The following is a 26,600-nucleotide window of genomic DNA, read 5'->3' as shown; positions in this document are numbered from 1 at the left end:
ATCCACCTGGGGTCTGGGACAGCGGGGATGCCCATGTCAGGAACTAACCGTTGGTACAAAACAGAGGGTGTGTGGTGTAGAGAGCCCCTGCCTTCTCGGACTGGTTTTTGTCCTTATCGCCCAGCATTTCCACGAAGAGCTCGCCCTGCAGATGGTGGTCAGCACCGGGATGGTGAGAGAAACCGTCTTCAAGTACGCCTGGTTCTTCTTCGAGCTTCTGGTGAGGTTCTTGCCGGTTTCTGTCTGCGCTCAGCAAGGCACGAGGCCCGTGGCCGAAAGGCCGCAAAGTTGCCCTCCCCTGCCCCACCCCTTAGGAACTGATGTTTTATCTGCAGAGTTGCTCCCGCTAAGAACCTGGGATTGTTCCTTAAAACCCAGCTCTGCCTCACTCCTCTGCCAGATTCCACTCGCTCTTGTGGCTGCTGCCTTGAAAACATACCTCGCGCCCGTCGCTTCTCCTTATCTTGCCCCCTCCCCTGCTGGCCGGCCTGCCATCCTCTCTTGGAGGCTTCTTAAAATCACTTCTTCTTTTGCCCACCTGCCTTTCTTTTTGTTCCAGCCCATCTGTTCTGCCCCAGGCTGCCGTTTCTTACCACAGGTCATGCCAGTCTCCTTTGGAAAATCATCCATGATTTCCGGTGTACTGGAAATCACAAATTTTATCATGGCCTGCAAAGCCTTTGCAGAGCGGTGGGGAAGAGCACAACTGGGATTTAGAGAAAGTTGAGGCAGAGCGGAGGGTCCCCCCTGATAGGAGACAGAGTCCTACAGAATGTCGTCCCTGCCAGAAGCCTGCCACGGCCCAGTTGAGGGCAGTGGAGGGGACATCTATCTCTGCCTCATCTACATCTATCCTCTCCCTCACTCATTCCCTGCTGGTGCCTCCCTTGGCCAACTTCAAGCAGAAGCCCGAGGGCAAGGAGGCCTGAGAGGTGTCGTCCATAGAGATCAGCTTCCCGAGGGCGAGAGATTGACACAAAACACCTTTTTTTTTTTATTTTATTTTTTATAAACATATATTTTTTTCCCCAGGGGTACAGGTCTGTGAATCGCCAGGTTTACACACTTCACAGCACTCACCATAGCACATACCCTCCCCGATGTCCATAACCCCACCCCCCCTCTCCCAACCCCCCTCCCCCCAGCAACCCTCAGTTTGTTTTGTGAGATTAAGAGTCACTTATGGTTTGTCTCCCTCCCAATCCCAACTTGTTTCATTTACTCTTCTCCTACCCCCTTAACCCCCCATGTTGCATCTCCTCTCCCTCATATCAGGGAGATCATATGATAGTTGTCTTTCTCCGATTGACTTATTTCGCTAAGCATGATACCCTCTAGTTCCATCCACGTTGTCGCAAATGGCAAAATTTCATTTCTTTTGATGGCTGCATAGTATTCCATTGTGTATATATACCACATCTTCTTTATCCATTCGTCTGTTGATGGACATCTAGGTTCTTACAAAACACCATTTTTAAACACAAAACACCCAAAATTGGATCTCGGCACCGGGGCAGAGGCAGATGGAAAGTCTTAGCCCCAGCCAGAACTTTGCGCAGGAAACCTACCCCAGACTCGGACACGGTGCATGGTTCTCTATGCATTGTTTGTGCATTTGCCTTACGGATGCTCAGGAAGTTATTTAAAAACAAAAATAGGGTTTTTTCCCCCCAAGAAGCCTGACAAGAAAGAAAAGACACCCTCCTTAGACTCAGCCAACAACCTGGGCCCTTTAACACCCTTCAGCTGTACTAATGCCTGAGCGCTGATGGACAGCTACTTGGCCTCAGAGCTGTTGGACACAGGCCTCGGGCCAATTTCACACTCGCTAATAAATAAATGCTTGCGCTTCTAGAAAGTGCTGAGGCAGACGTTGGGGACCCACAGGTAAATACGTGACCTAGTTTACTCAGAACGTGAAGTATTTCACCAAGGGGTTCTTAAGAGGTACCCCGGCTGTGACGGATCACAGAGGCCAGTAGGGGGAAAGAATTTTCCTGCCTCACCCCACCTACAAATAATAGACCAAGGATCCACAATATTTATTTCTACTGGATGTTCTTCTCTCAAGAGCCAAAGGACACACAGCTGGCAAGTGACTTTAGAGTCTGGAAAGAGGCCATCGGTTGGAAGTACGGGGTTGTTAGAATTATTTATTTGACTATAAGATGGCCAAGCTCAGCAGGAAGGAGCCGGATAAAACAGTGAGTTCTAGAAGTCTGGTGCTAGGGCGAGTTCGCCAGAAGAAAAATCAGGATGGGGACAGCTCGAAACAAAGAAGCCTTGTCTTCCGTAGGTCCTTTGATAGGAACCTAGTGAGAGAGACACGTTTGTCAGACAAAACTGGAGCCCAGTCCCCATCCCTCCTCCTGATCCTCCCTCCCACCAAGTATGTGAGACTCTGTGAGATACAGACTTCTCTGTGTGTCCGGAACCAGGCAGGACCCTACACAGTGAAGAGAATCCATTGGTCCTTTCGCTGGGCTTAGGATCTTACATTCTTGGGTCTCCTCCGAGCTGGCCATGGTATCATCTGAAAACATAAAACACATAAAGCCTGTCTGTTATCCTTTTCTTGTTTTACCATCTCTTTGTTTTTTATCTCTGCTTGTCTCAATGCTAATGAAAATTGTTGGCCCTGGATTCTTGGAACCAGAAATCTGCTGGTCGTGCATGGAAGTTCTCCCATATAGTGACTTCAGCTCTCATCATAGGATTGGAGAGCATTTTTTCCATATAACTGGCTTTGTCCCCTCTTCTTCCAGCTTTGGCCTAGGAGGTCATCTTCAGGCAAAAGTGGGCAGTTAACTCCTAAGGCCATTTCTTTTTGCCATGACTCTCTGACTAGCCTAGGGACATTCATGAACATGGCCTCAGACGTTAGGCATCCAAGGGTAAGAACTCCCAGCCTTGCCCAACAGAGTGTTCCTGAGGAGACATGACCTCAGATGGTGTCAAAGGGGCTTGTATTACTCACAGATCTCCTGGCTTCAGGAAGGTGTCCAAAATCAAAACATGATCTTGATTTTAAATGTGCTATATTATTGTATATTGTATATTGTATATTTTTAATACATTTCCTTTAAATAAATAAATAGATACTTTAAGTGGATACATAAAGCAAGATAGTCTTATTGAATTCAAAACATAACTTCTCCTAGAGACAATGTTGCAAATAGTGGTTAAGTTTCCAGCTAGCTTAACAAAGAATTGTTTTTGGAAAACTGTGTTCCCTGTTTCATCTTGAAACTCAAGAGAAGTATTTGTCCCCTCTTCTCCTTATTGTGGTTTGGGGACAGAAGTGACTTCAGTTCACATGAACAACAGTACCATAAACAGTTCCTTCTGTGTCACGTGTTGGTGCCATCACCAAGCAGGGCCGGGAAGGGGACGGGATCCCCATCTAGCTCCGCCTTCCCGTGGGCGGTTGAGGGAAGGGGAATCTTCCTACACCATAGCTAAAGAATGAAGCTCCCCAGCTTTGTGAGCAGCAAGAAGGAAGCCCCCTGACTTGGGGTCAAGAGGAGGACATCCTTCCCAAGAGCATTTCTTGTCCAGAGTCTTCTTGGGCAACCACCCGGGCAGATAAAGCATTAGGAAGTCCACAGTTCATGAGCTTTCCTTTACGTCTTTGCCCCTTCTCCCCGCTGTACCAGCAGCTCACCAATTTCTGAGTTTCCCCTGCCTCCTCTGTAGGTGAAAAGCATGGCGCAGTATGTGCATAACATGGACAAACGGGACAATTTTCGGAGGACTCGTTTTTCTGACCGGTTCAAAGATGACATAACTACTATTGTTAATGTGGTCACCTCAGAGACGGCAGCCCTTTTAGTGAAACCTCAGAAGGTAACGGGGCCTTTATTTATTTTCTAAATCTTTGCCCTTGCGCGTCTGTTATTTCTGTAAGTGGAGAAAAAGAAGCATCCTCTTAAGATAGTGATTTAAATATCAGCAAATAAATATGACACCTAAGTGTGGTTATTACACCGGCTGGGGTGGGGCTGGGGGATTGTCCATGCAGATCCCAGAGAGAATGTTCTGGTTCTTAGAAAATCCATCTTGAAGTGTTACGTATGAGGTCATGGGTGTGATTTTTGCAGCCTACTCTAAGGGTCAATGACTCTGGACAAAAAAACCAAAAAACAAAAAACAATTGTTATATACAGAGAGAGCAGGATAATATGATGTAGTAATAATAGTAATAGTATAATAATAATAATAGTAGATAATATGATGATAATATAATAATATGATGTAGCTGAATATGAAATATTAACAAATCGGGTCAAAGGATGCATAGGAGTTCTTTACATTCTTCTTGCACCTTTTCTGTCTTTGAAATTATGTCATAATAGGAAGTTGCAAAGTGAATAAAATGAAGTAGAACCATTTTAGAAGGTGACTGTAAAATGTGAGGCGGCAGTGGTCATTATTTACACCTTTATTGTTATTAAGAATGTGTTGAGTCCCCAATGCTCAGGAGATTTCCGTGTGGTTATTTCTTATGGCGAAACATCTCAGGGCAGCAGGGCTGTCTGCATTTTGGCAGGCGTGGAAAAGGAGGTGCAGGGAGGTTGATAGAGTTTCCAAAATCCACGTGGCTAGCAGCAAAGCCAGGACTGAAGAAGACTCCAAGCCCAGAATATTCAGACAGTTACGTAAGCTGCCCGAGAGTGGTCCTTCCGCGGGACCCTGGGGCAGGCAGACTTGCCTCAGAGATACGGTGGAAACTTCTCTGTCAGGTCCCTCTCCATCCCAGGGGCTGTGCAGCTTGGCCTGAATTTGCAAACAGCCCATCAGAACAAAAGGACGACATTCTGAAATCCTATTTTCAATAGAGGCAGAGAAAAGTGATTTATCCTCCTGAGAATGAAGGACATAAACATGGAAAAGGGACTCCCAAGGGGCTCTGAAGTCCTGTAGAAAACTGCAGTCATTGCCTCCGTTGGTGCAAGAATTTGCTCTAGCGTGTGCGACTCTGACCTCTCCTGGGCGGGAACGCTGCCTCAGTGGAGGGGAAAGAACTCCTTTCGTAAAAACCAGTTCTTGTATCCTGATGAGATTTTCTCAACTGTAAAGCATCTGTCTCACTGAAGATAGCGGGTACATTTCACGTTAGTTTTGCCAAAGCAATAGTTACCAGAATCAACCAAGTTCCGGTAGAAGCGTGTTTAAAAATACGAGACAGCCATTAAAAACAGGTTTTGAAGAAATGCTAAACGTGCGGGAAGGTGTCCTTAGTATAATTCTGAATGAAAAGATGCGAGGCCCAACATCGTGTACGCAGAATGAGCCTAATTCTGTACATGTCAATGTGCATGTAGGGGAAAAAAGACGGAAAAAATGTATCTAAATACTAACCGTAAATGAAGAAATGTTTGATTCAACCTCACACGCATGGCACCTGCTAAGGGCTGACTGGTATTTGCAGGGTCACCAGCTTCATCCCGTGTCTCCCCCAGGGACAGTGGCCGAAATAATAGTGAATTTTTCCCACCGCGGACCTGGTTGTTTGTGATCAGGGTTTCCCGCAAAATGACTCAGGTGTTGGTTTGGGGTTTTTTTAGTTGTTGTTGTTGTTGTTTTTATTTATTTATTTATTTATTTATGTTTTGTTTTTAAGGAAAATGAACAGGCAGAAAAGATGAACATCAGCCTGGCGTTCTTTCTGTATGACCTTCTCTCACTCATGGATCGAGGCTTCGTGTTTAACCTCATCAAACATTACTGTAACCAGGTGAGCGTCCCACAGACGTAGCTGTGTTGTCCCTGGTTCCTTTTCTTCCAATGTCATGCTTATTGCCAAGTTAGCTTAACTCCTGTATGTTCTGGGTTTCGTGATCATTTTATGTCATTTGTCTTCTGCCATGGACATCCCTAGACACACTGGGCCGCAGGGATTCCCGGAGCATTTGCCAACCCAGCACAGAAGGGTCAACAAGTTAAATGTGGGAGAACTGGGAGGTGTTAGTGCTCTGATTGTCTTCATTGGAGCAGTTAATAGAAATCACGTGATGGTCACATTCGGTCTCAGACCGGGTCTAGAATTCAATGTATGAGGTCTCTTTTCACATATTAGGGCCATTAATTAAAATGTGCTTATGGATTTGGACTTTAAAGAACCCTGATAAAATCAGCCAAATAGACCAAACCTCACTGAGCACAAAGCAAATATTTACAATCCAAGAGTGTCTTAGCAGTGCCCACATCTCAGATTTTTAAGTAGAATTCTTCTGTTGTTCACCATTCCCCTTAAATTGCCCCAACAGTAGTCACATAAATAGTGGTTGGCTGGGGTGGATGCTTCTTCTTTCTTTCCCTATTCCTGCTCTAGCCACCCCCCCCCCCACTGTCACTGCCATGTCACCACGACCCACCAGCACCGTCACCACCTCCGACTCCCACTGTCAACCCCCAACTCCCTGAACTGTCACCAGCCCTGTCACCATGGCTGGGTTCTTCCTGCAAACCAGGTACTGGGCTGAATGTTTTCTAGAAATAGTATCTTTAGTGCCCCAAGGTATCTTCTACCTTTTGCAAATGATAAAGTCAAGGTTTAGAAGAGTCATGTAATTTCCCCAGGTTGGAAAGAGCCACGTCTACTTAACTCTAATTACCCTCTCCCATCAGGCCTGGTTCTCCGTGGTTAATCTCTTGGTGACCCTAAGTAATTCATTCAAATTCTCTGGGTCTCATTTCCTCATTTGTAATAGAAAATGTTCTCCCCATTCCTCCCCACAAAAGACCATGACTTTTCCAAAGGAACTACTGATAAGGAAACCGACCTGTAAAAGGAGAATCCTAGGGAAACCTCAGGATTCCCAGAACACCAGCATCTTGAGGGCCCCGACCTTCTGACCCTGTGTGGGTCTTCTGTTTCGGATTCCACCAGAATGGAGGGATGGAAGACGATGCCTTTCCTCTGTGACCTCCGTCTTAGCTATTGAGGACTGTAGGTCATCAGATGGATTGCAAATATAAGTGTATATATTTTTCAAAACAGGTCATTGGATGAATTACAAATATAAATTAATCCGTTTTTCAAAACTTAAAGTTGGATATAGAGAAAGGAGATACTGAACATCACGGTAGGAGAGCCGCTTTTAAGAAAAATTGAATCATGACACTTATTAAACAGTAAGGCAGACTTTTATTCAGGAACCATCGAGATAAGTGTGGGGACCGTTGCAATGGGATTTCACCCTACCGGACACTGGACTACAAAGACAAGGAAAAGTGGGAACTTCGACCCAGGGAGCGGGGTGGGGGGATTCGTGGATAAAAAATTTGTAAGCAGAAGCCTCAGAAGTGAGGAGGATTCTGGCTGAACCACCCTAAGAGGATTCTTGGTGAAAGCAGACCAGGGTGACCAGAAACCATCTGGGGGCTGGTGAGGGATGAGGGATGGGGGATCAGTCAGACGTTGAGGCTGGGGGGTCGGGGGGACTTCGGCTAAACTGACGAAGTAGGATCCTTGCTAAAATCGAGCTCTCGGGGATGTGCCCAAGGGTGGGCCTATTCGGAAAACAACTCAGAGTTGCCTGGCTCGTGTTCAGTGAAGGAGAGACTCTACCACATGTGGACACTTTTCATCACTGAAAAACCAACCAGGTATCCAGAGGAGAGGCCGGCTGCCCTGCCCAGGCCCTTCATACTTTCTCTCTTGCTTTCCTTTCTTCTCTCTTTCTCTCTCTCTGTTTTCAGTCTTCTCCTTTTCTTCTATGTTAGGGTTGCTTCTCATTTCCCCTCTCTTTCTTCCTCTGTTGTGTCTCAGCCTCCAGAGATCCTCAGACTTGGAATCTGGAGACCTGTGTTCTAATTCCCGTGATGCCGTTCTACGCCTCTGTGATTGGGGCAGCCTTACATTGGCCTCCGTAGCTCCCTCACCTGCCAAAAGCCAGAGTTGAGGGGCCCCTGGGTGGCTCAGCGGGTTACGCATCTGCCTTTGGCTCAGGTCATGATCTTGGAGTCCTGGGATGGAGCCCCGCATCGGGCTCCCTGCTCGGCAGGGAGTCTGCTTCTCCCTCTGACCATCCCCCCTCTTTTGTTCTCTTTCTCTCTCAAGTAAGTAAATAAAATCTTTAAAAAACAAAAAGCCAAAATTGGATTAGATTTGTTCAGGCTTTGTCGTTTTAATTCTGTGCTCTGTTTGCCAGTGACGTCTGTGGGTACTGCTGGCATAAATTGCGTAGTGCTCAGACCTGCAGTGATCAGTGCCTCGAGTCAAGGGCGATTGAGCCCAGCTGTGTAGGTTGAGTGTGAGCATCCTTCCTGAGGCAAGTTATATTCTTCCAAAGTCCTCTGATTTTATCATTTTGCATACCATCACCCAAACATTCTGTCATGTTTTCTGCCATTTATAGACCATGTGACCATAGGTATGATCTCAGCCTTTTTTTTTTTTTTAAGATTTTATTTATTTATTTGACAGACAGAGATTACAAGTAGGCAGAGAGGCAGGCAGAGAGAGAGAGAGGAGGAAGCAGGCTCCCTGCTGAGCAGAGAGCCTGATGTGGGGCTCGATCCCAGGACTCTGGGATCATGACCTGAGCTGAAGGCAGAGGCTTTAACCCACTGAGCCACCCAGGCGCCCCGATCTCAGCCTTTTTTAAATAGTCACTAACAATACACAGATCTAAGCTTTTCAGTTGCTTGAGGTCACCTTCAGCCTGCCCTAAGGGAACACCCATCCCTTGGGGAGTGCCACCATGGGTCCTGACCTTGGGGGAGGATGTTTCCAGAACTGTATCTTACTCTCTTCTCAAATCACCAAAAATATTTTTGAAATTTCCATCTTTAATGAAGTCTCAAGGGACCTATTGAAGATACCTATACTGTGACCTTCTTTCAAGGACAAATATCTTACGCTTTCATGTTCTGACTGGTTTGACCCAGCAGCTCCTGGTGAGGGACCATTTGGTGAGGGGCATGCGATCCAGTTCTGATCAGTTGAGTTTGCTGGTGGCTCCACTGGTCCAAAGTCAGCCAGCAAAACACACTGACAAAGAGCATAGGTTCTGGTAACTTTGTTGCACAAAAGCCACATTTTATTTTTTATGTAACACATAATGGTATTCATTTGTTTCAAGTAAAAGTCTAACTACAGACTCACCGATCCTATAGGCAAAGTGACCCACAGTGTAATGGCTTCTTCTAAGATGGCTGAAAATATGTTGCTCATTTCAATTATGTCATTTATAAAACCACTCTCAAGAGTCCACAAAGAGGAGGCGTGTCCGTTCACAAAGATGAGAAGCTTGGTTTCCCTTGCTGGGGCGCGAAGTTGCTGATGATGGGCGCGAGGCTGCTGCTGATGAACTGAGAGGCTCACGGTCCCACATGGCCCCCCTTTCCCTGCTTTGCCTTAAAAGAAGCTGCCTTCAGAGTCTGGGTCTTCAGTTGTCACCTCACCTGAGGGAAACAAATGTTCTCTTCCATTTTGTCACTGTTGTCCGCTTTCCATTGCTTATTGCATGGTTGGTTTCTGTTTTAATTTTTTTAATTGAAGTAAAATTAACAGTAGAATCTTACATTAGTTTCAGGTATGCAACGTCATGATCCAACAGTTCTATACATTACGCAGTGCTCACGATGACAAGTGTGGTCCCCACTGTCACCGTACAGTGTTCCTACAGTGCGGTTGACTATCCTCCCTATCCTGTACTTCTCATAGTTTCCTTGTTGAAGGAAAGACTCTCCCAGCTGTCTCTTGCTTTCTCTTCCACTTCCTCCCCTCTTACTTTGGGGCAAACTCCAATCTTTTTGCTGGGACCACATACTTTCCTCAGTAATGTGATGCCTTTACCTAGGGAACTGGTCTGAGAACTCCCCATCGGGGACTTTAATTAGCAACTACAAAAGAACAGTTGTGACGTGAGAGTCACCCAGTCGTATTCTGTTAATTCTGTGTGACCCCACGTGGGGTCAACTCCTTTCATTTAGCTCCTCAGACACAGTGACATTAATTGTGAAGTTAATGACATTATGTGGCCCCGAAGACATACCTCCAGCTTATTTGCTGCTCAGATTGGCCACAGCACTGTAGATGTGACAAGGGTGGGTGTCGGGTCAAGGAGCCAGGCCAGAGTTGGGCTAGAGTTATTAAAGGGAACAGAAATGCGTGACCACTCATTGGGCCTCCCCAGAATATAGAACTTTCCATCTGTTGCACTGTCCCATTCATTTTTATTACATTGATTGTCTTAATCTGGAGAGAAAGGAGATTTTTGTATCTGCCAGCTTCGACTCCATTTGCCTTATAATAAACATGTCTTTCCTGTTTTCATTCTTCTTCCCAGCTGTCGGCCAAGCTCACCAACCTTCCCACGCTCATTTCCATGAGGCTGGAGTTTCTGAGAATTCTGTGCAGCCACGAGCACTACCTGAATCTGAACCTCTTCTTTATGAATGTCGATGCTGCTCCGGCGTCCCCCTGCCCCTCCATCTCTTCCCAGGTGATCAGCTCCAGAATTCCTCAAACTCTGATTTGATTAGTCAAGTCATTTATTACTGTAAAGGTTGGTTTTATTCATTACGAGAAAAATCAAGCTGTTCACGCTGGATCAGTTGATCCAGATGCACCCAAATACTGTACCCAGTGTTGCGCATCTAACTGACCCCTTACACAGTACGCGACTGGTTTCTTCCTAAGCTCAGGCGTCCCTGCTGAAGCAAGGAAGAGAACGGAAACCACACGCATGATGAAAATTTAGAAATTCATAGATAAGCCACGAAGCTTCCTCTCTCTGGCTTTAATCATCTTTCCACATGAGGGGGACCATCTTCTTTGCTCACTTTCCTTTTTCTGCACCCCAGAATCATAAAATTCTTGAAATTGCCTATGCCTTTATGTTTATTCCAAAATGATCTACTAGTGGTTTTTAACACTGGTATTATATCTTTGAGCTATTCTAGAACTTTCTGTTGGTACTGTTGTAAAATGCAGTTGGGTGCAAGATAAATCCATCTTGAATTATACTTCAGATTATTTAGTTCTTGAAGCACTAAAAAGACCTTGTCATAAATGAATCCGACAGTCTCTTTTATAGAGAATGTATTTCTAATGAGTCTTGTTCTTTAACTGCCACACACAGAAAAAATAACACTTGTATAATATTTAGAGACAAGGCTTTGACTGACGTGGCCGATCTTTTTTGGTAACAGTTTCTCACAGGTTAGGTTCAGCGGGGGCCCCAGATTCTAGAGGTATTATGCAAATACAGAATTCCAGAGTCAAATAAGTTTTTGAAACCCTGTTTTGTTAACCTGTGTTAACAGGTCTGTTTGCAGTAGACCACCCAAGAATCTCTAGCTTGTTAGTGTAAATTGTAAATACCCAAGGGGTGAAGGAGAAAAGTGTTTAATAAGCACTGATTCCCAAAGTGATTTCGCTATTGAAAACCTTTTTTAACACTGAAAGGAAAAAAAAAAAAAAGCTGCAAATAAAATAAAACAAAATGTTAAAAAAAAAAAAAGAGAGAGAAAACCTTTTTTATTCCCCCCATAGATTTCTCAAGGGACTCGTGCCCTCTAGAAGAACTTTAAGGAAATGCTGTTTTACAATCCCATTCCATTTATAGGTGACAAATCAGTAGCTCAGGACAGCAAGCAAGTTTTCTCCGTGTTAGGTTCTATTTTTGTTGCATACTCCTTGAGACTAATACCAAGGTGAAGGTTTGTCTTACTAATTAAAAGGAAAAAAAAAAAAGAAAATGTAGCCATTTATGCCAATGGCAGGAGCTAGTTGTCAGCCACATGACCATCTCCGTGTGCCTTGGGGAGGATCAGACTTACAGCAGCAATTCCAAATGGGCTAACTTTGCCCTGAGTCTTCTACCCCATTTCCCTTCTGACTACCCCAGGAAGTTAGCAACCCTGGGGCCCACAGGGTGAGGTCCAGCCCCACCCAGCTGTAAAGGATTTCCAGAGACACTCTGACATTTCCCCTGCCCGACTCCCCTGCTAGCCCCAGGCAGCAGAATTCGGGCTGTGTGCAGAAGCCAGACTGAGAAGTGCCGCGGAGGAAACAGGGACCTCAAATCAGGGAGGCAGCTTGTAGGAGAAGCATTCCCTGCTCAAAGCCACAGCATGGGACACAGTGCCTGTTTCCCTGGGTTTCCCGATCCATGGATAGAAGGATATGATACAAAAGGAAGCTTTCATCTTTGCTTCTGATCTGGGGTGGGGAAGGGAGTAGGAGTCCTTTTGTGAGAGACCCTGGGGGCTCTGTTTTCATCTTTCCCAACTGACAGTTCTCTGCCTGCAGGGATGGGAACACAAAGTGACACCAGAGGTACAGCTCCCACCTGGGGACTGTCTCTGGGAAGTGCTTACAAAGTACCCCTCCAGCCACCCAGGCTCCTTAAATACTGGCCATTGTGATTTTAAGTCCTGTTCCTGTTCCTTATGGAACTGCTCTTCGCATTTCTTTTTTTCTTTTTTTTTTTAACAAGCATCTTGGTTTGTTTGTTTATTTATTTATTTATTTATTTTTATTTAAATCCTTGCATTTTTATAGAACTCGAGCTCCTGCTCCAGTTTCCAGGACCAGAAGATTGCCAGCATGTTCGATCTGACCCCGGAGTACCGCCAGCAACACTTCCTCACGGGTCTTCTCTTTACGGAACTGTCTGCTGCTCTGGATGCCGAAGGAGAAGGGTATGCTGCGGATGTGTTCATTGCGATACAAAGCAAAAACAAAAACAAAAAAAAACCAAAAACCAAAAAAACCTCTGCAAAAACCAAAAGCTCTTTCCTAGAGTTTGTAGTCCAACCTCTCCTACTTGGCAAAAAACTCTACCATTCACCAGCTCTGAGGAGTGGAAGCATTCATGTGCTGAGAAAAAGGTGTTCATACGAACGTGGAAAGGCATGAGGGACTGAGGGAAACCCTCATAAAATGGCTTTTTCCAGCCACTTAATCACTGAGTTTCCCGTTTCTACTAAGCTGGCTTCCCAGGGATGGTTTGGTTAGTGAACTCAGGAACAAAGCTGTTTATAAGACATGCCCCAGGTGATCTATGTACACAGACAGCAGCAAGGTGCCCCTTGGCTTCATGTTGACAAAGGAAGTGGCCGCTGACCGGAAGGCAGTCACCCAGTGTCCAGATTAGGTTTCTTGCAGAGAGACCTTCCCAGGTTAAAAGAGATGTCTGAGGTCTAAGGCTTATAAATCCTTGCACCTTTTATAAGCCTGATCACCCAGGGCCTATGGCAGGATCTACTCTTGAAGTCAGTGGACAGGGATGGAGATCGACCTCCCCTTCTTCTTTCCTTCTCTCCCTGTGCTCCCTGAGCCATAGGATTAGAAAACCCCCATCTGTCCAGTTGGACGGAAGGAAACAGTGCCTTCCAAATAGTATACATTCCATTCAACACTCACCAAATGCTTATAGTCTGGAGTATATCAGAGGTGCATCAGTGCACAAAAGAGACAAAATTCCTTGCCCCCGTAGAACTCACCATTCAGGGGCTCAGATCTAGAGATCGTTGGCATTGATAGATAATTCAAGCTCAGCCCTTTTGGTGTTCAGGTTAGGCACGAAGAGTAGAAGGAACTTGCCCAATGTTATGTAGCAGAATCCACCCAGAGCCTTGGTCTCCTGAGTCCTAAATCTCCTTTAAGAAGGTACATCCTTAAACACCCCACCATTGCTCTCCCTGGACAACCTCTACCTACGACTCCTCCGCTCTTTCTTGCTGTGCTAAAGAAGTTTCTGGAATAAATTATGCTCATTAGTGGCAGCATTGCTGTATGTTTACAGATTTTTGTCTAATTGGAAGTTTTCAAATTTTCTTTAAGTGCTTATAATTTAGAGAAGGAAACAATGATAGAAGAACCTTCAGCTTACGTTAACTGCAATCACGAAAGTACCATAAGTGCTTTGCCCGTGTTGTTCGCCGAGTGAACATCTGTCTCTGCCTACCAGGAGGCCAGTGTGGGAAACGGAATGTTCTTCTCTCTAAAGTTTGCCTCTTTCTAGAAATTCAGGTCCCGAGTGCCTCCATAGAGAGCTTCTATCTCATCGTCTCTCAATCCTAACTACACTCCTCTCAGGTTTCCCAGTAGAACTTTCTACCGTATGACTAGCTTAAATTTCCACAGCAACACAGAGTACCCTGACCCATAAGGCTTTGAGAATGAGGTTGGAGCGTAAAGAAAATCGCCTTCACATATAGGACACATGTGCACGTGCACACACACACACACACACACACACACACGCATTTTCCTTAATTGTCTTTGCTAGCACTGATCCATGTGATATCGGAAAGTACTCTTTAGGATTTAATTAGTAGAAGTCTCTAATTTCTGTTTCCCTTCCCCAGATGTCAAGGGAAACAGCCCTGACATCTATTTTGATTCGTAATAAAATTGTTGCTGTAATTTCACTAGCAATAGAGTAAGCCTATGTTCAGAGGACGTCATGTAATTTTCAGTAATTTAATTGTCACATTCTTCAGACACACACACACACACACACACACACACACACACGGCACCTTTTCTACCCCCCAGAGGGTAGCTGATTAAGAGTGTCTCTCCTTTGGCAACACAATAATTCCTGATTTCTGGGTTGTCAGTTACTCCCCAGGAAAGTCATTAGAAATAACTGTCACATACTTATTAGTGAGTTTACCATGTGGGCTAAAGCCTCAGAAAAATATCCTTGAACAATCCTTCCTCTTTATCATTACTTCCTTTCGCTGCCAAGGCAATGACTAGACTCACCAACACCTGCCCATCTGAAGGGCAAGGGCCAGTGAGACACGTCTCAGTGTCTGGACTCGTGCAAGAGCCATAGCTTTAGTTTCTAATAAGTCTCCCTAAAACCCCTTACCTGGGGCTGCCTACAAATGTCTACATGTCTTAAATCCCTAGTGTTTTTCAAGCATGTGGAAATTATCTAGCAGCTCTGATTGAAGACTTAATTCCAATCCTTCACATGCTCTTCCAGAAAATAGAAGGGAGAGATCACTTTCCAACTCATTCCATGAAGCCGGCGTTACCCTGATACCAAAATCAGACAAAAGACATCACGAGAAAACTGAATGCTAAAATATGACTTTAGATACAAATATCCTCAACAAAATACTGGAACACTGAATTCAACAGCACATAAGAAGGGTTATACACTGCAGTAGGATTTATCTTAGGAATGCAAGATGCCAACGCAACACTGGGAAAATCAATTGACATGATACACTCAATGCATAGAACAAAAGATGAAACCCATTCAATCATCTCAAGAGATGAAGAAAAAGCATTTGACAAAATCTAATACCCTTCTTGAAAAAACACTCAACAAATCCTACAGAGGTAGAAGAGTACTTTTTCAACCCCAGAAAGGGCATCTATGAAAAACCCAAAGCTAACATTGTACTTATAGTGAAAGGCTGATTGCTTTTCTTCTAAGACCAGAAACTAGATAAGATTATCCATTCTTACTATTTCTATTTTACTTGTCATTGTACTGGAAGCCTTACCCAGAGCAAGGAGGCAAGAATATGAAATAAAGGCACCCATGTTGGGAAGGAAGAAGTGAAACTATCTCTGTTCACAGATGACATGATTTGTTTTTGGAAAGTCCTATGGAACCCACTAAAAACCTATTAAAGATAATAAATGTGTTCAGCAAGGTGGCAAGGTACAAGATCAATATGCAAAAATCAATTATATTTCCATATCCTTCCGGTGAACAATGTGGAATGAAATTTAGAAAACTCCATTTAGAATAGCATCAAAAAAATAATAAAAATCATAGGACTATATTTTTTAACAAAAGAAATATAAGATTTGTATACCAAAAACTATAAAACACTTCAGAAATAAAAAGATGGAAACAAGTGGAGACTCATGATGTATTCATGAGTCAGAAGACTTAATTCTGTTAAGTTGGTGATACTCCCCAAATTTATCTATAAGTTCAGTACAACTCCTCTCAGAATTCAAGCTAGATTCTTTGCAGATACTGACAAGCTGACCCTAAGAGTCATATGAAAATTCAAGGGAACCAATATAGCCAAAACAATCTTAAAAAAGAACACAATCAGAGGGCTTACATTTCCTGATTTCAAAACCTACTACAAAGCAATAGTAGTTCTGCCATAAAGATAGACCTATCAATCAATGCAACTGAATTAAGAGTCCAGAAATAAATCTTCACATTTATGGTCAATTGACTTTTGACAAGGGTGCCAACACAATTCAAGGGGGAGAGAGCAGTGTTTTCAACAGATGGTGCTGTTGTAATTGAGTATCCACATGGAAAAGAATGAAGTTGTGTTCCCATCTCATACCATGTGCAGAACTTAACTCAAAATGATCAAAGACTTCAATGTAAGGATTGAAACTACAAAACACTTAGATGAATCATAGGGATAATCCTCATTATCCCTATGAAGAGGGATCAGGCAATGGCTGCTTAGATCTGACACCAAAACTAGGCACAACAAAAGAAAAAAAATAGGTGAGTTAGATTTCTTAAAAGGAAGAACTTCTGTGGTATATAGGACATCATCAAGAAAATGAAAAGACGATGCACAGAATAGGAGAAAATATCTGCAAATTGTAGACCTAATAAGGGATTTGTGTGCATTATTTCATTTTTTAAAAATATTTATTTTTTCATTTTAGAGAGAGCACACGTGCATGTGAAGGAAAGGGCAGAGGGAGAGGGAGAGCGAATCCCAAGAGGACTCCCCACTGAGCACGGAGCCTGACAGGGGGCTTGATCTTGTGACCTATGGGATCATGACCTGAGCTGAAATTATGAGTCAAAGGCTTAGCTGGCTGAGCCACCCAGGCTCCCTGCTCTTTATATAATTTTTAAATCTTACAACTCAATAACAAAAAGACAAGTGACTCAGTTCTTTAGAAGGCAAGGATCAGAATAGACATTTCTCCAAGAAGAGATGGCCAATAAGCACCTGAGAAAAGTATTCAACCACATTAACCATCATGAATACCCCTTCTCGCTTAGTTCCTTTAGGCAACTGTAACAAAAACACCATAGGCTTGGGGGCTTCTAAACAACACAAACTTATTTCTCTTAGTTCTGGAGGCTGGGAAGTCCAAGGTCAAGGCGCTGGCAGATTCAGTATCTGATGAGAACCGACTTCCTAGTTCACAGATGGTCATCTTCTTGCTATATTCTCTCATGGCCAAAGGGCAAGGGAGATTTCTGAGGTCTCTCATAAGGGCACTTGTCCCATGAATGAGGGCTCCACCCTCGTGACCTGATCCCCTCCCAAAGGCCTTTCCTCCATCATCACGTTAGGAGTTAGGTTTAAACATACGAATTTTGGGAGGACACAAATGGTCCATAGCACCTTCATACCCACTAGGATGGCCATAATAAGAAGGTAAATATGAACTAGTGTTGGCAGAGAGAAAAAGGAAACTTGGGGAGGCTTGTAAAATGGTGTATTCACTGTTGAAAACAGTTTGGTGGTGGGGCGCCTGGGTGGCTCAGTTGGTTAAGCTTAAGTTGGTTAAGTTGGTAAAACAAACCCTCAGTTTGTTTCCTATGGTTAAGCATCTGCCTTGGGCTCAGGTCATGATCTCAGTGTCCTGGGATCAAGCCTCTGGTCAGACTGTGCTCAGTGAGGAATCTGCTTGTCTTTCTCCCTCTTCCTCTGCCCCTCCCCCTGCTTGTGCTTTCTCTCTCTCAAATAAATAAATAAAATCTTAAAAAAGAAAAGAAAACAGCTTGGTGATTCCTCTGAAGGATAAATATAGTTTCCATAAAATCCCGTAATTCGGGGCACCTGGGTGGTGCAGTGGGTTAAGCCTCTGCCTTCGGCTCGGGTCGTGATCTCAGGGTCCTGGGATCGAGCCCCACATTGGGCTCTCTGCTCTACGGGGAGCCTGCTTCCTCCTCTCTCTCTGCCTGCCTCTCTGCCTACTTGTGATCTCTATCTGTCAAATAAATAAAATCTTAAAAAAAAAAAAATCCTGTAATTCTACCCCGAGGTATGAAGTAAACTTGATATCTGAGAGAAGTAAACTTATATCCATACAAAAACTTCTACAGAAATAATACAGCAACATTAATAATTTATAATAGCCAAAAAGTGGAAATAATCCAAACGTCCATCAGTTGATGAATGGGGTATTAAAATGTGATCTGGGGCTCCTTGATGACTCAGTGTGTTAGGCATCTGGCTTTTGATTTTGGCTCAGGTCATGATCTCAGTGTTGTGAGATCGAGCCCTGTGTCAGGCTCTGCGCTGGTCATGAAGCCTGCTTGGGAGTTTCTCTCACCCTCTCCCTCTGCCCCTCTCCCCCACTTCACAGCCCACCCCTCTCTCTCAAAATGTGTTCTGTCCACACCATGGAATATTACTCAACAATAAAAAGGAATGGATTACCAGATGCTACAATATGGTGGACTTTGAAACATCAAGCCCAGGAACAGAACTCAGGCAGTCTCTTTCTGGATTCTAGACACTTCTCCCTCCTTTTCCTTGGTTTTCACGTCGCCCCAATGATCCAGGAGCGTTCTGATCCCTCCTTGTTGTTTAAGAGCATTTTGGCTGATCTCCTTTCACCATAACCTCTAGCTTTCTGTGTTGTGTCAGGATCAGCAAAGTGCAAAGGAAAGCAGTCAGTGCCATCCACAGCCTTCTGAGCTCTCACGACCTGGACCCGCGCTGTGTCAAACCGGAAGTGAAGGTCAAAATCGCTGCTCTCTACCTGCCTTTGGTTGGGATCATCTTGGATGCTTTGCCGCAACTCTATGACTTTACAGGTGATAATGCCTCTGTGTCCTTCAGGGACTGAATGAAGGGGGCCCCTGCCAGGTGCCCCACTGGAATGAAGTTTCCGCTCTTAGTTCTAGTGCTGATGGGTTTGTGTGAGCAGTTTCCCACACCAGTGCTCTCAGAACTTTTTTACATGAGTCCCAATAAGTTTTTGGGGTTTTGGGGGGTCTGGGTTTTGTTTTCTTTTCTTTTCTTTTCTTTTCTTTTCTTTTCTTTTCTTTTCTTTTCTTTTCTTTTCTTTTCTTTCTTTCTTTCTTTCTTTCTTTCTTTTTTTTTTTTTTGGTTCCAATAAGTTTTCTGTTTATTTTGTAAAGAACCATAGTCCTGCGTGGTGTTTCTTTTCAGCATTTTCAAAATTTAAATTCAGTTAACTAACAGATAATGTATTACTGGTTTCAGAGGTACAGGTCCTGTGGTTCATCAGTGTTATATAATAACACTCAGTGCTCATTGCATCACGTGCCCTCCTGAATGTCCATCCCCCAGTGACCTCATACCCCCATCCACCTCCCCTCCAGCGACCCTCAGTTTGTTTCCTATGATTAAGAGTCTCTTACAGTTTTTCATTTAGAAATCATTTTTTCACTCATTCACCCATCTGCTGGTATATGATGAACTTTATAGACCATCCATCACAAAGGATGAAATACTAACAGAATTATTCCCTTGGGAGATCACCATTCTAAGGCATTGAAATAAGGTGTTCCTGGTCTTTTCTCTTAAGAATGGCTTAGGAAAGAAGCAGACTCAAGCGTCCTTAAACGATTGTTCCATATCATGGTGTCAGGGCATCTGGGAGGTTCAGTTGGTTAAGCATCCAACTCCTGATTTTGGCTCAGGTCTGGTCACGATTTTAGGGTGATGAGATTGTGGCCCGTGTTGGGCTTTGTGCTGAGTGTGGAGCCTGCTTGGGATTCTCTCCTCCTCCTCTGCCTTTCCCAACTCTAACTCTGTCTTGAAAAAAAAAAAAAAAATCATGGTAATCATGGTGTCTTCCATATTAGGAAATTCTGCCATGGCAGAGGAATTTTGCCTTTGGTCCTAAAAGGCTGATTCTGGAGTTGGAAGTCAGTATCTCTCATTTTTCAGCAAAAGGAAAGGATAAATTGTCCTAAAGGAGTTTGTGTACCTCCTGAGTTTATTTACATATTACAGTGTGCGTTAGGGAACAAAGACGAATCAGAAATGGGCAAGGGATGTACGAGAGCAAGCTTGGCCCAGCGGGTAAACATTCTCTGATAGGGCCTGACTGGAGTCCAGACTGAGCCCAGAGGTGTCTTAAAGATTTAAGGATATAATCCAGAGTGCAGCCAGTGACCTGCAGACCATTTCCAGAATTTTGCTGAAAGTTTCTAGAAAGTTCCATTTAAAGACCTATGACTCATTTGTTCCCAAAGCAGAAAACTGCTTTAGCACACATTCTCCTGTGTGTCCATGTTGATGAGAATTTCCCAGATCAGTCCCTTTGGATCAGAGCTTTTCAGCACTTTTAAATCTCAGTGGTTTCTTGATGTATGGGTTTGACCTTTATAGTCATGATGTAGCTGACAAGTGGGAAAACAGTGAAAGTATTCTATTATTAGAGCTAATATAGCTTACCTATTACATATGGAATCTGTAGATTGATACACTAAGAAGGATATAGTTTTTAAAAAAGATACAGCTGAATTCAAACTCTAGCCCATTTATGGCTACACATGACCTTTGAAAAATTCCTCAGCCTTTCAGAGCCTTCTCTCACCTTTCCTCAGCTGTAAAAATGTGGTAACAATGTCTACATCTTAGGGTTGTGATAAGGATGAAACGAGAGACCATAAAACGCTATGAAAGCAAATGTTTATGTCCTTCTCTCTGTCTTTTATAACCATGACCCTGTGGGTATTTGGGAGAAGTAAGAATGCATCCTCAAATCTGATAATGTTATCAGATCTTACATAAAGGCCACAGGCTATTCATTTTACCATTTGTTTAAGAACTCCGCTACCTTTAACCCCAAATAATAAGCTATTATTTTAAAACACTGAGTTCTAAAAATATTTGAGTTCTGTTTTCAGAATTTTAGCAGAAGGATATGCTGTTTGTAATCTAATTTTCCTGTAAAATTGAAGATCCAAATACTTACAATGTTGACAAGCATAACAAAATATGAGTTTTAACGAATCAATGAGTTGCAAGTGTTTTAATACACTTTTCTAAGAACCGCTTAAGCAAAAACTTTGTGTGTCATTGGTAGTAAAAAACCAGCCTCTCAAGTGGTGGGGCCTTTTTTTGTTCTCAGACATCTAGACCTACATATAAACATAGGTATATCTATATTACATATTACAGATAATAAATTAACATTTCAGACATTTGAAATTTAATACATGATTGCCGAATTTGTGACATTAGCTTGTTATTTTATAAAGAACAGATTAGTTCTGTAATTATGGGTTCCTTTCTATTTGGTCATTATTTAAAACATATGAATAGAATAAAAAATGTTATATTACACACCTGAGGCATTACACCATGTTACACTATTACACTAACTGGAATTTAAATAAAAACTTAGAAAAAAATTGTAAAATATTATATTACAGGAAAGTGTTATGAAAGTTTTGAAAATTTTCATTTTTACAGTTTGAAAAATTAATTTCCAGCTGAATCTTTTGCTGAGCATTTTGTCTTTTTTATTTGCCTGCTTTTTCCTAGAGACAGTAGCAATTTAGCAGTACAATTAATAACAGGGATTTTTTTTTAAGATTTATTTACTTATTTTAGAGAGAAAAAGAGTGCACCTGTCAGGGGGAGGGGCAGAGGGAGAGGGAGAGAGAGAAAATCTCAAGCAGACTCCCCACTGAGCAAGGAGCCTGATGAGCGGATCAGTCTCATAACCCTGAGATCATGATCTGAGCTGAAATCAGGGGTCAGACGCTTAATCAACGGAGCCACTCAGGTGCCCCACTTGACATCAGGTTTTTAATTACTGTGCAGACTTTAGTGACTAATAAGTATCAGTGCCTCTGTGGGCATTGGGTAGGAGACATAGGGAAATACTGATTTTTGGCTTCTCATCAGCAAAGATTTTTTAAAGACTTTTAAAGAGCAGCTTTAGGTTCACAGCAAAATTGAACAGAAAGTATCGAGACTTCCTGTATGCCACCCACACCCCACCCCCCTGTATACATAGCCTCTCCTGTTGTCAGCATCCGCCCAGTGTACCAAGTGGTACATTGGTTACCACTGATGAACCAATAGAAATACACCATAATTACCCAAAGTCCATGATTACTTTAGAGTTTGCTCTTGGGGTTATAAATTCTGTGGGTTTGGACAAATATATAATGATATGTATCCATGATTATGATATCAACCAGACTCGTTTCTCTACCCTAAAATTCCTCTGTGCTCTCCCCAGTCAGTCCTCTCTCCCCCAGGCCCTGGCAGTCACTGAAGCTTCCTCCATGCCTTTTCATGGCTTGATAGCTCATTTCTTTCTAGGGCTGAATAATACTCCGTTGTCTGAACATACTACGGTTTGTTTATCCATTCATCTACTGAAGGATAGCTTGCTTGCTTGAAGGATAGCTTGCCCATTAGAAATGTGCAGATTTTTATGTGGGCATAAATTTCCAGCTCCTTGCCTAAATACCAAGAAGCACAATTGTTGGATGGTATGGTAAGGCCACTGATGTTTTCATTACAGCTGCAGATGCCCGTAGTGGAAAAAGTCGTGCCAATGGCTCTGATGAAGACCAAGAAGGAACCAGTGCAATTAACCAGAATGTGGCGCTGGCCATCGCCGGAAACAATTTTAATTCGAAGACAAGTGGAACCATACTTTCTTCCTTGGTATGTTGGTGCACCTTTCTCCAGTTTATTTTTTGTCCTGTGTCCCATCTTCCGATGGGCTTATTCTTATATTTACCTACTGGAACCCAGAGTCGAGCAGGCTGCGAGATTCCTGCCTCTTTGGTCAGTCCTGAAAGGCATCAGTGTGGAGCCTGGGGCTGAGATGTGAAATGGCTCAGATGAGGCGGTGTAGTCCCAGATGGTCGTGGATGCAGCAGTAGGTCCACGAATTAAATCCAGGCAGTCGCAACGGTGCCTGAGTTCAAGGTTCAGACCCCAGAAAGAGGTGAATTTGGGCTATCTGGGGTCAGCACAAAGAAGATCAAACCAAGCCTCCCTCGGGTGGGAGGCTAAGCGATATTTATTTTATATTTATCATTTACACTGTGTTTGCCTCCAAAAAAATGATTGAAGGGGCCAATTGCTTGGGGGTGAGTACTTCTTTGGCAAAAGACTTCAGCTTTTCTGGGTCACCAGGAAACCCAGAGTTGGATAGCTCTAGGCTTTTGCACAGACTCTGGCCTTAAAGAGCAGCACCTCCAGGAACACAGGGTCTGATTTCCTTGAGCTGGCAACTCTGTTCCTTCGGGAGCCCTGACTCTTCCTTTGGAAGATGGTGACGGTGCCTCACCATCCAGCTTAATTTAACTTTGCATCTCAGCATAGGGTGTACATCTGCAGAGAACTCCCTCGGTTCTCTCCTGGGAAGGCAGCATCTAGACCTCAGTAGCTTCTCTGCTGGATGGCTTTCCTCTCTTCCCTCCAGCACTAAGCAAACCCCTGACCCCCACCAGGACACCCCCAGGAGGGCTGGAAGGCAGGGATATAAGAAAGAGAAAAGACATTTGAGAGTTGACCTCCCTCATCATCCTGCCGTTGGAGAAATGCTGTGTTTCATGACCTCCTTCACCTTAGTAATGTGCATCGTACCCAAGTTAGTGGCCCAAGGGAGTCGGTGCCTTTTACATTGTTATTTGGCTTGAAGGGGACATCCTCAGATGCCCAGAGTTCACAGCTAGAAGATCTTCCCTGGGAAGTTATCACTAAGGTTTTCTGTTTTTTTAAAAAGATTTTATTTATTTATTTATTTGACAGAGAGATCTCAAGTAGGCAGAGAAGCAGGCAGGAGCAGGCTCCCCACTGAGCAGAGAGCCAGATGCGGGGCTCGATTCCAGGACCCTGGGATCATGACCTGAGCCCAAGGCAGAGGCTTTAACCCAATGAGCCACCACCCAGGCGCCCCCTATCACTAAGGTTTTCATAGCTTCTTGTCACCATACTCAGGAAAACTCAGCTAATTTCAGAAGCTCTACCATTCGCATCCCAAACCAACATTTCTCACACATACTCAGAAACAGGGGGTTTCACATTCCATTGGGTGTCAGTACACTGCCTTGTGAACCAAAGATGCGGTACACTGGTCTTTGTCTTGATTGGATGAGTAAGGAAAGTGCGCTCAGGACGCGAAATCGAACCCTTGGGACTGGAGTCTTCAAGCAAATAGCCTGAGCCCCCACCCCCCAACCCCCAGGACAACATAAATTGTCCTGGAAGTCCCAGCACCGAGGACTGCACTAAATTAGGGATTTGATTTCTTTGCCGAGCACTTTGTGACCCTCGTATTATCCTCCGGACTCCGACAAAGAAGTTAATTCCTGCACAGTTAGGAGGTTTCTGGATCCTGGCTAGTCTTGTTCTCTTTCCTAAGTTCAGCCCTCCGGTGTCCAGCTGGAAGGAGAAATACTTGGAATCTTAGCAGTTTGGAGGCCTCCTTTGTATCATTGAGACTGGGGGGCCCTGGTCAAGGCAGGACAGACCACCAGACCACGCTGCTCCGGAGATGGAGGGAGCCCACGGGATGGGCTCAAAAGCCTGGCTGAGACACTGCTGAGCCCCTCAGCTCAGGGAAGGCTGCTTCATAGCCCAAGAAAGGCCGGGTTCCTAGAAACCGTTCCTCAGCCAGGAGCAAAGGGCAATGCCTGTGTTCAAAGAGCGTAGCATCCCCGAAGCCTTTGGGGTTCCCGTCACTCTACTCCTTCCCCTGCATCCACCTCACCCTCTGCCTCCCTGCAGCCCTACAAGCAGTACAACATGCTGAACGCCGACACAACCCGCAACCTCATGATCTGTTTCCTCTGGATCATGAAGAACGCCGACCAGAGCCTCATCAGGAAGTGGATCGCCGACCTGCCGTCCATGCAGCTCAACAGGATCCTGGATCTCCTTTTCATCTGTGTCTCGTGTTTCGAGTACAAGGTGAGTGTGAGGTGGCTCCGCCTTACAGCAGCTCTTAGCTCCCATGTTCAGGTCAATGTCGTTACTACGGTTTCCCTTGGCTTGGGGGGACAACGGAGGCATCATCTATTGGTCTCACTTCTGTACTAAAACCCATAACCTCTTTGCGTTCTAGGTACGGCCATTTCTCAGGGGAAGGATCTCTGCCTTCTGCAGAGAGAACCCCATTCTCATTTGCAGGATTTGAGCCACGGGACCCCCTGAGCAGCCTCTCCTTGGGGGCACGTGTCCAAACTGGCAGCCGTTCACCGCAGAGTATGTTGTGTTTTGAGGATTCTCCCCACGGACAGAGATCTCACCACACTAAACATCCTTCTGCCTCTGTCCTGTCCAGGGAAAACAGAGTTCTGACAAAGTCAGTACCCAAGTCCTGCAGAAGTCAAGGGACGTCAAGGCCAGGCTGGAAGAGGCTTTGCTCCGCGGGGAAGGGGCCCGAGGGGAGATGATGCGTCGCTGCCGCGCTCCCGGTACGTTGGCCTTGCCCTTCCCTACTTCCCGTCAGCGGGTTTTACACCCTTGGTGAAGGGAAGCATCCTTAAACGCGAGTAGACCTACTCACTTTCCTAAGATGTCAGGGTAATGAAGGCAAAACGGTTCCCGGATTCGGTGCCTGCTCTGTGCTTACAAGGGAAGGCTGCTATCCTGAGGTCACAGGAACCCTGGAAATGTCCCCAAATGCATCTTCTGTTTAAGACTTTTCCGTGGTACAGGTCACCTCCAAGGACATGAGTCACAGGATAGATGGAATGTGGTTGCCCTCAAGATCAAAGCCTCTCCCGGGGCATTTGACTCGTCTTTGTAAAGCATGGTCAAGACACTGGATAATACTGATTCCAAAATTGTTTCCCCAGATCATTCAGGGCAGTTCTAGAACACAGCCGATCCCCCTGCCCCAGCCACAGGGGTGTCTGAGTGTTCCAGGCCCACCAGGAATGATCTCATCAAGGCTGAACTCGCTGCTATATGGTAGAGAGAGGTGCTCAGGCATGCTCCGTCTTAGTCACCGTGCTCCAAGTTACACAGGGTGACAGCTCGTTCCATGTGATGGGACACAGTGGCCAGGAACTTGGGAGAAGCTCAGCTCTTATAGTGCTGGGGAGGGGGCACCCTCCCCACACTCTCCTCTTCAGTAATTCATTGAGAACCCCAATTTCACTGGGACCCTCTGTTCAGGGCACATATGCTCACCCCTTCTCCAGAAAGGCAAGGGTTCTAAAACGGTAGGCTGTCCGTCAAAGTGCTGGCGGCCGGGTCCCAGGCAGCCCTGTCTCCCTGCCCCGCCGCCACCGCCCCCCACCCAGTGTCCAGCACAGGCTCTAATTAGCCAGAGGCACGGTGCTGAGTCCTCTCCACCGAGGGGGTTACGGAACTTCTGGTTATCTTGGAGGGTTTCATGCTAATCACATTCCTCTTCATGCATTTCTTAACTCCTAGGGAATGACCGATTTCCAGGCCTCAGTGAAAATTTGAGATGGAGGAAGGAGCAGACACATTGGCGGCAAGCTAATGAGAAACAAGATAAGTGCGTCACTCAGCAGCGTTGTGCTACTTTTACCTAAAATCTAAAACCCTTTTTCCCAGGCTACTTGTATTACCAAAACAACTGTTATCCTTCCAAGGGTAAGGAAAGGAAACATCGTTACCTGTGTAAATTCGCTCTGTCCAGGCACCCAGGAGGATCAAAGGTATAAGGAGCTATGATTCAC

General features: G+C 44.6%; 1 protein-coding gene across 4 annotated transcripts in view; it reads left to right on the top strand.

Annotated features, from left to right (window-relative positions):
• DOCK8 (dedicator of cytokinesis 8) overlaps positions 1-26,600 on the top strand; it is a 206,189-nt gene that overhangs the window by 142,243 nt on the left and 37,346 nt on the right. For all 4 annotated transcript variants that reach the window (XM_032866561.1, XM_032866560.1, XM_032866562.1 and 1 more), the window contains 10 exons: positions 125-220; positions 3,697-3,846; positions 5,624-5,737; positions 10,299-10,454; positions 12,518-12,657; positions 18,583-18,752; positions 22,454-22,599; positions 24,673-24,855; positions 25,229-25,361; positions 26,329-26,416. In XM_032866561.1, coding sequence (XP_032722452.1) covers positions 125-220; positions 3,697-3,846; positions 5,624-5,737; positions 10,299-10,454; positions 12,518-12,657; positions 18,583-18,752; positions 22,454-22,599; positions 24,673-24,855; positions 25,229-25,361; positions 26,329-26,416 — 1,376 coding nt within the window. The remainder of the gene's footprint in view (positions 1-124; positions 221-3,696; positions 3,847-5,623; positions 5,738-10,298; positions 10,455-12,517; positions 12,658-18,582; positions 18,753-22,453; positions 22,600-24,672; positions 24,856-25,228; positions 25,362-26,328; positions 26,417-26,600) is intronic.

Source organism: Lontra canadensis, unplaced genomic scaffold (assembly GCF_010015895.1).
Source record: "Lontra canadensis isolate GAN:19392208 unplaced genomic scaffold, GSC_riverotter_1.0 scaffold31, whole genome shotgun sequence".
In the NCBI taxonomy this organism is placed as follows: Eukaryota; Metazoa; Chordata; class Mammalia; order Carnivora; family Mustelidae; genus Lontra; species Lontra canadensis.
The sequence above is the reverse complement of the archived record's forward strand: the minus strand, read 5'-3'. Positions and strand labels throughout refer to the sequence as shown.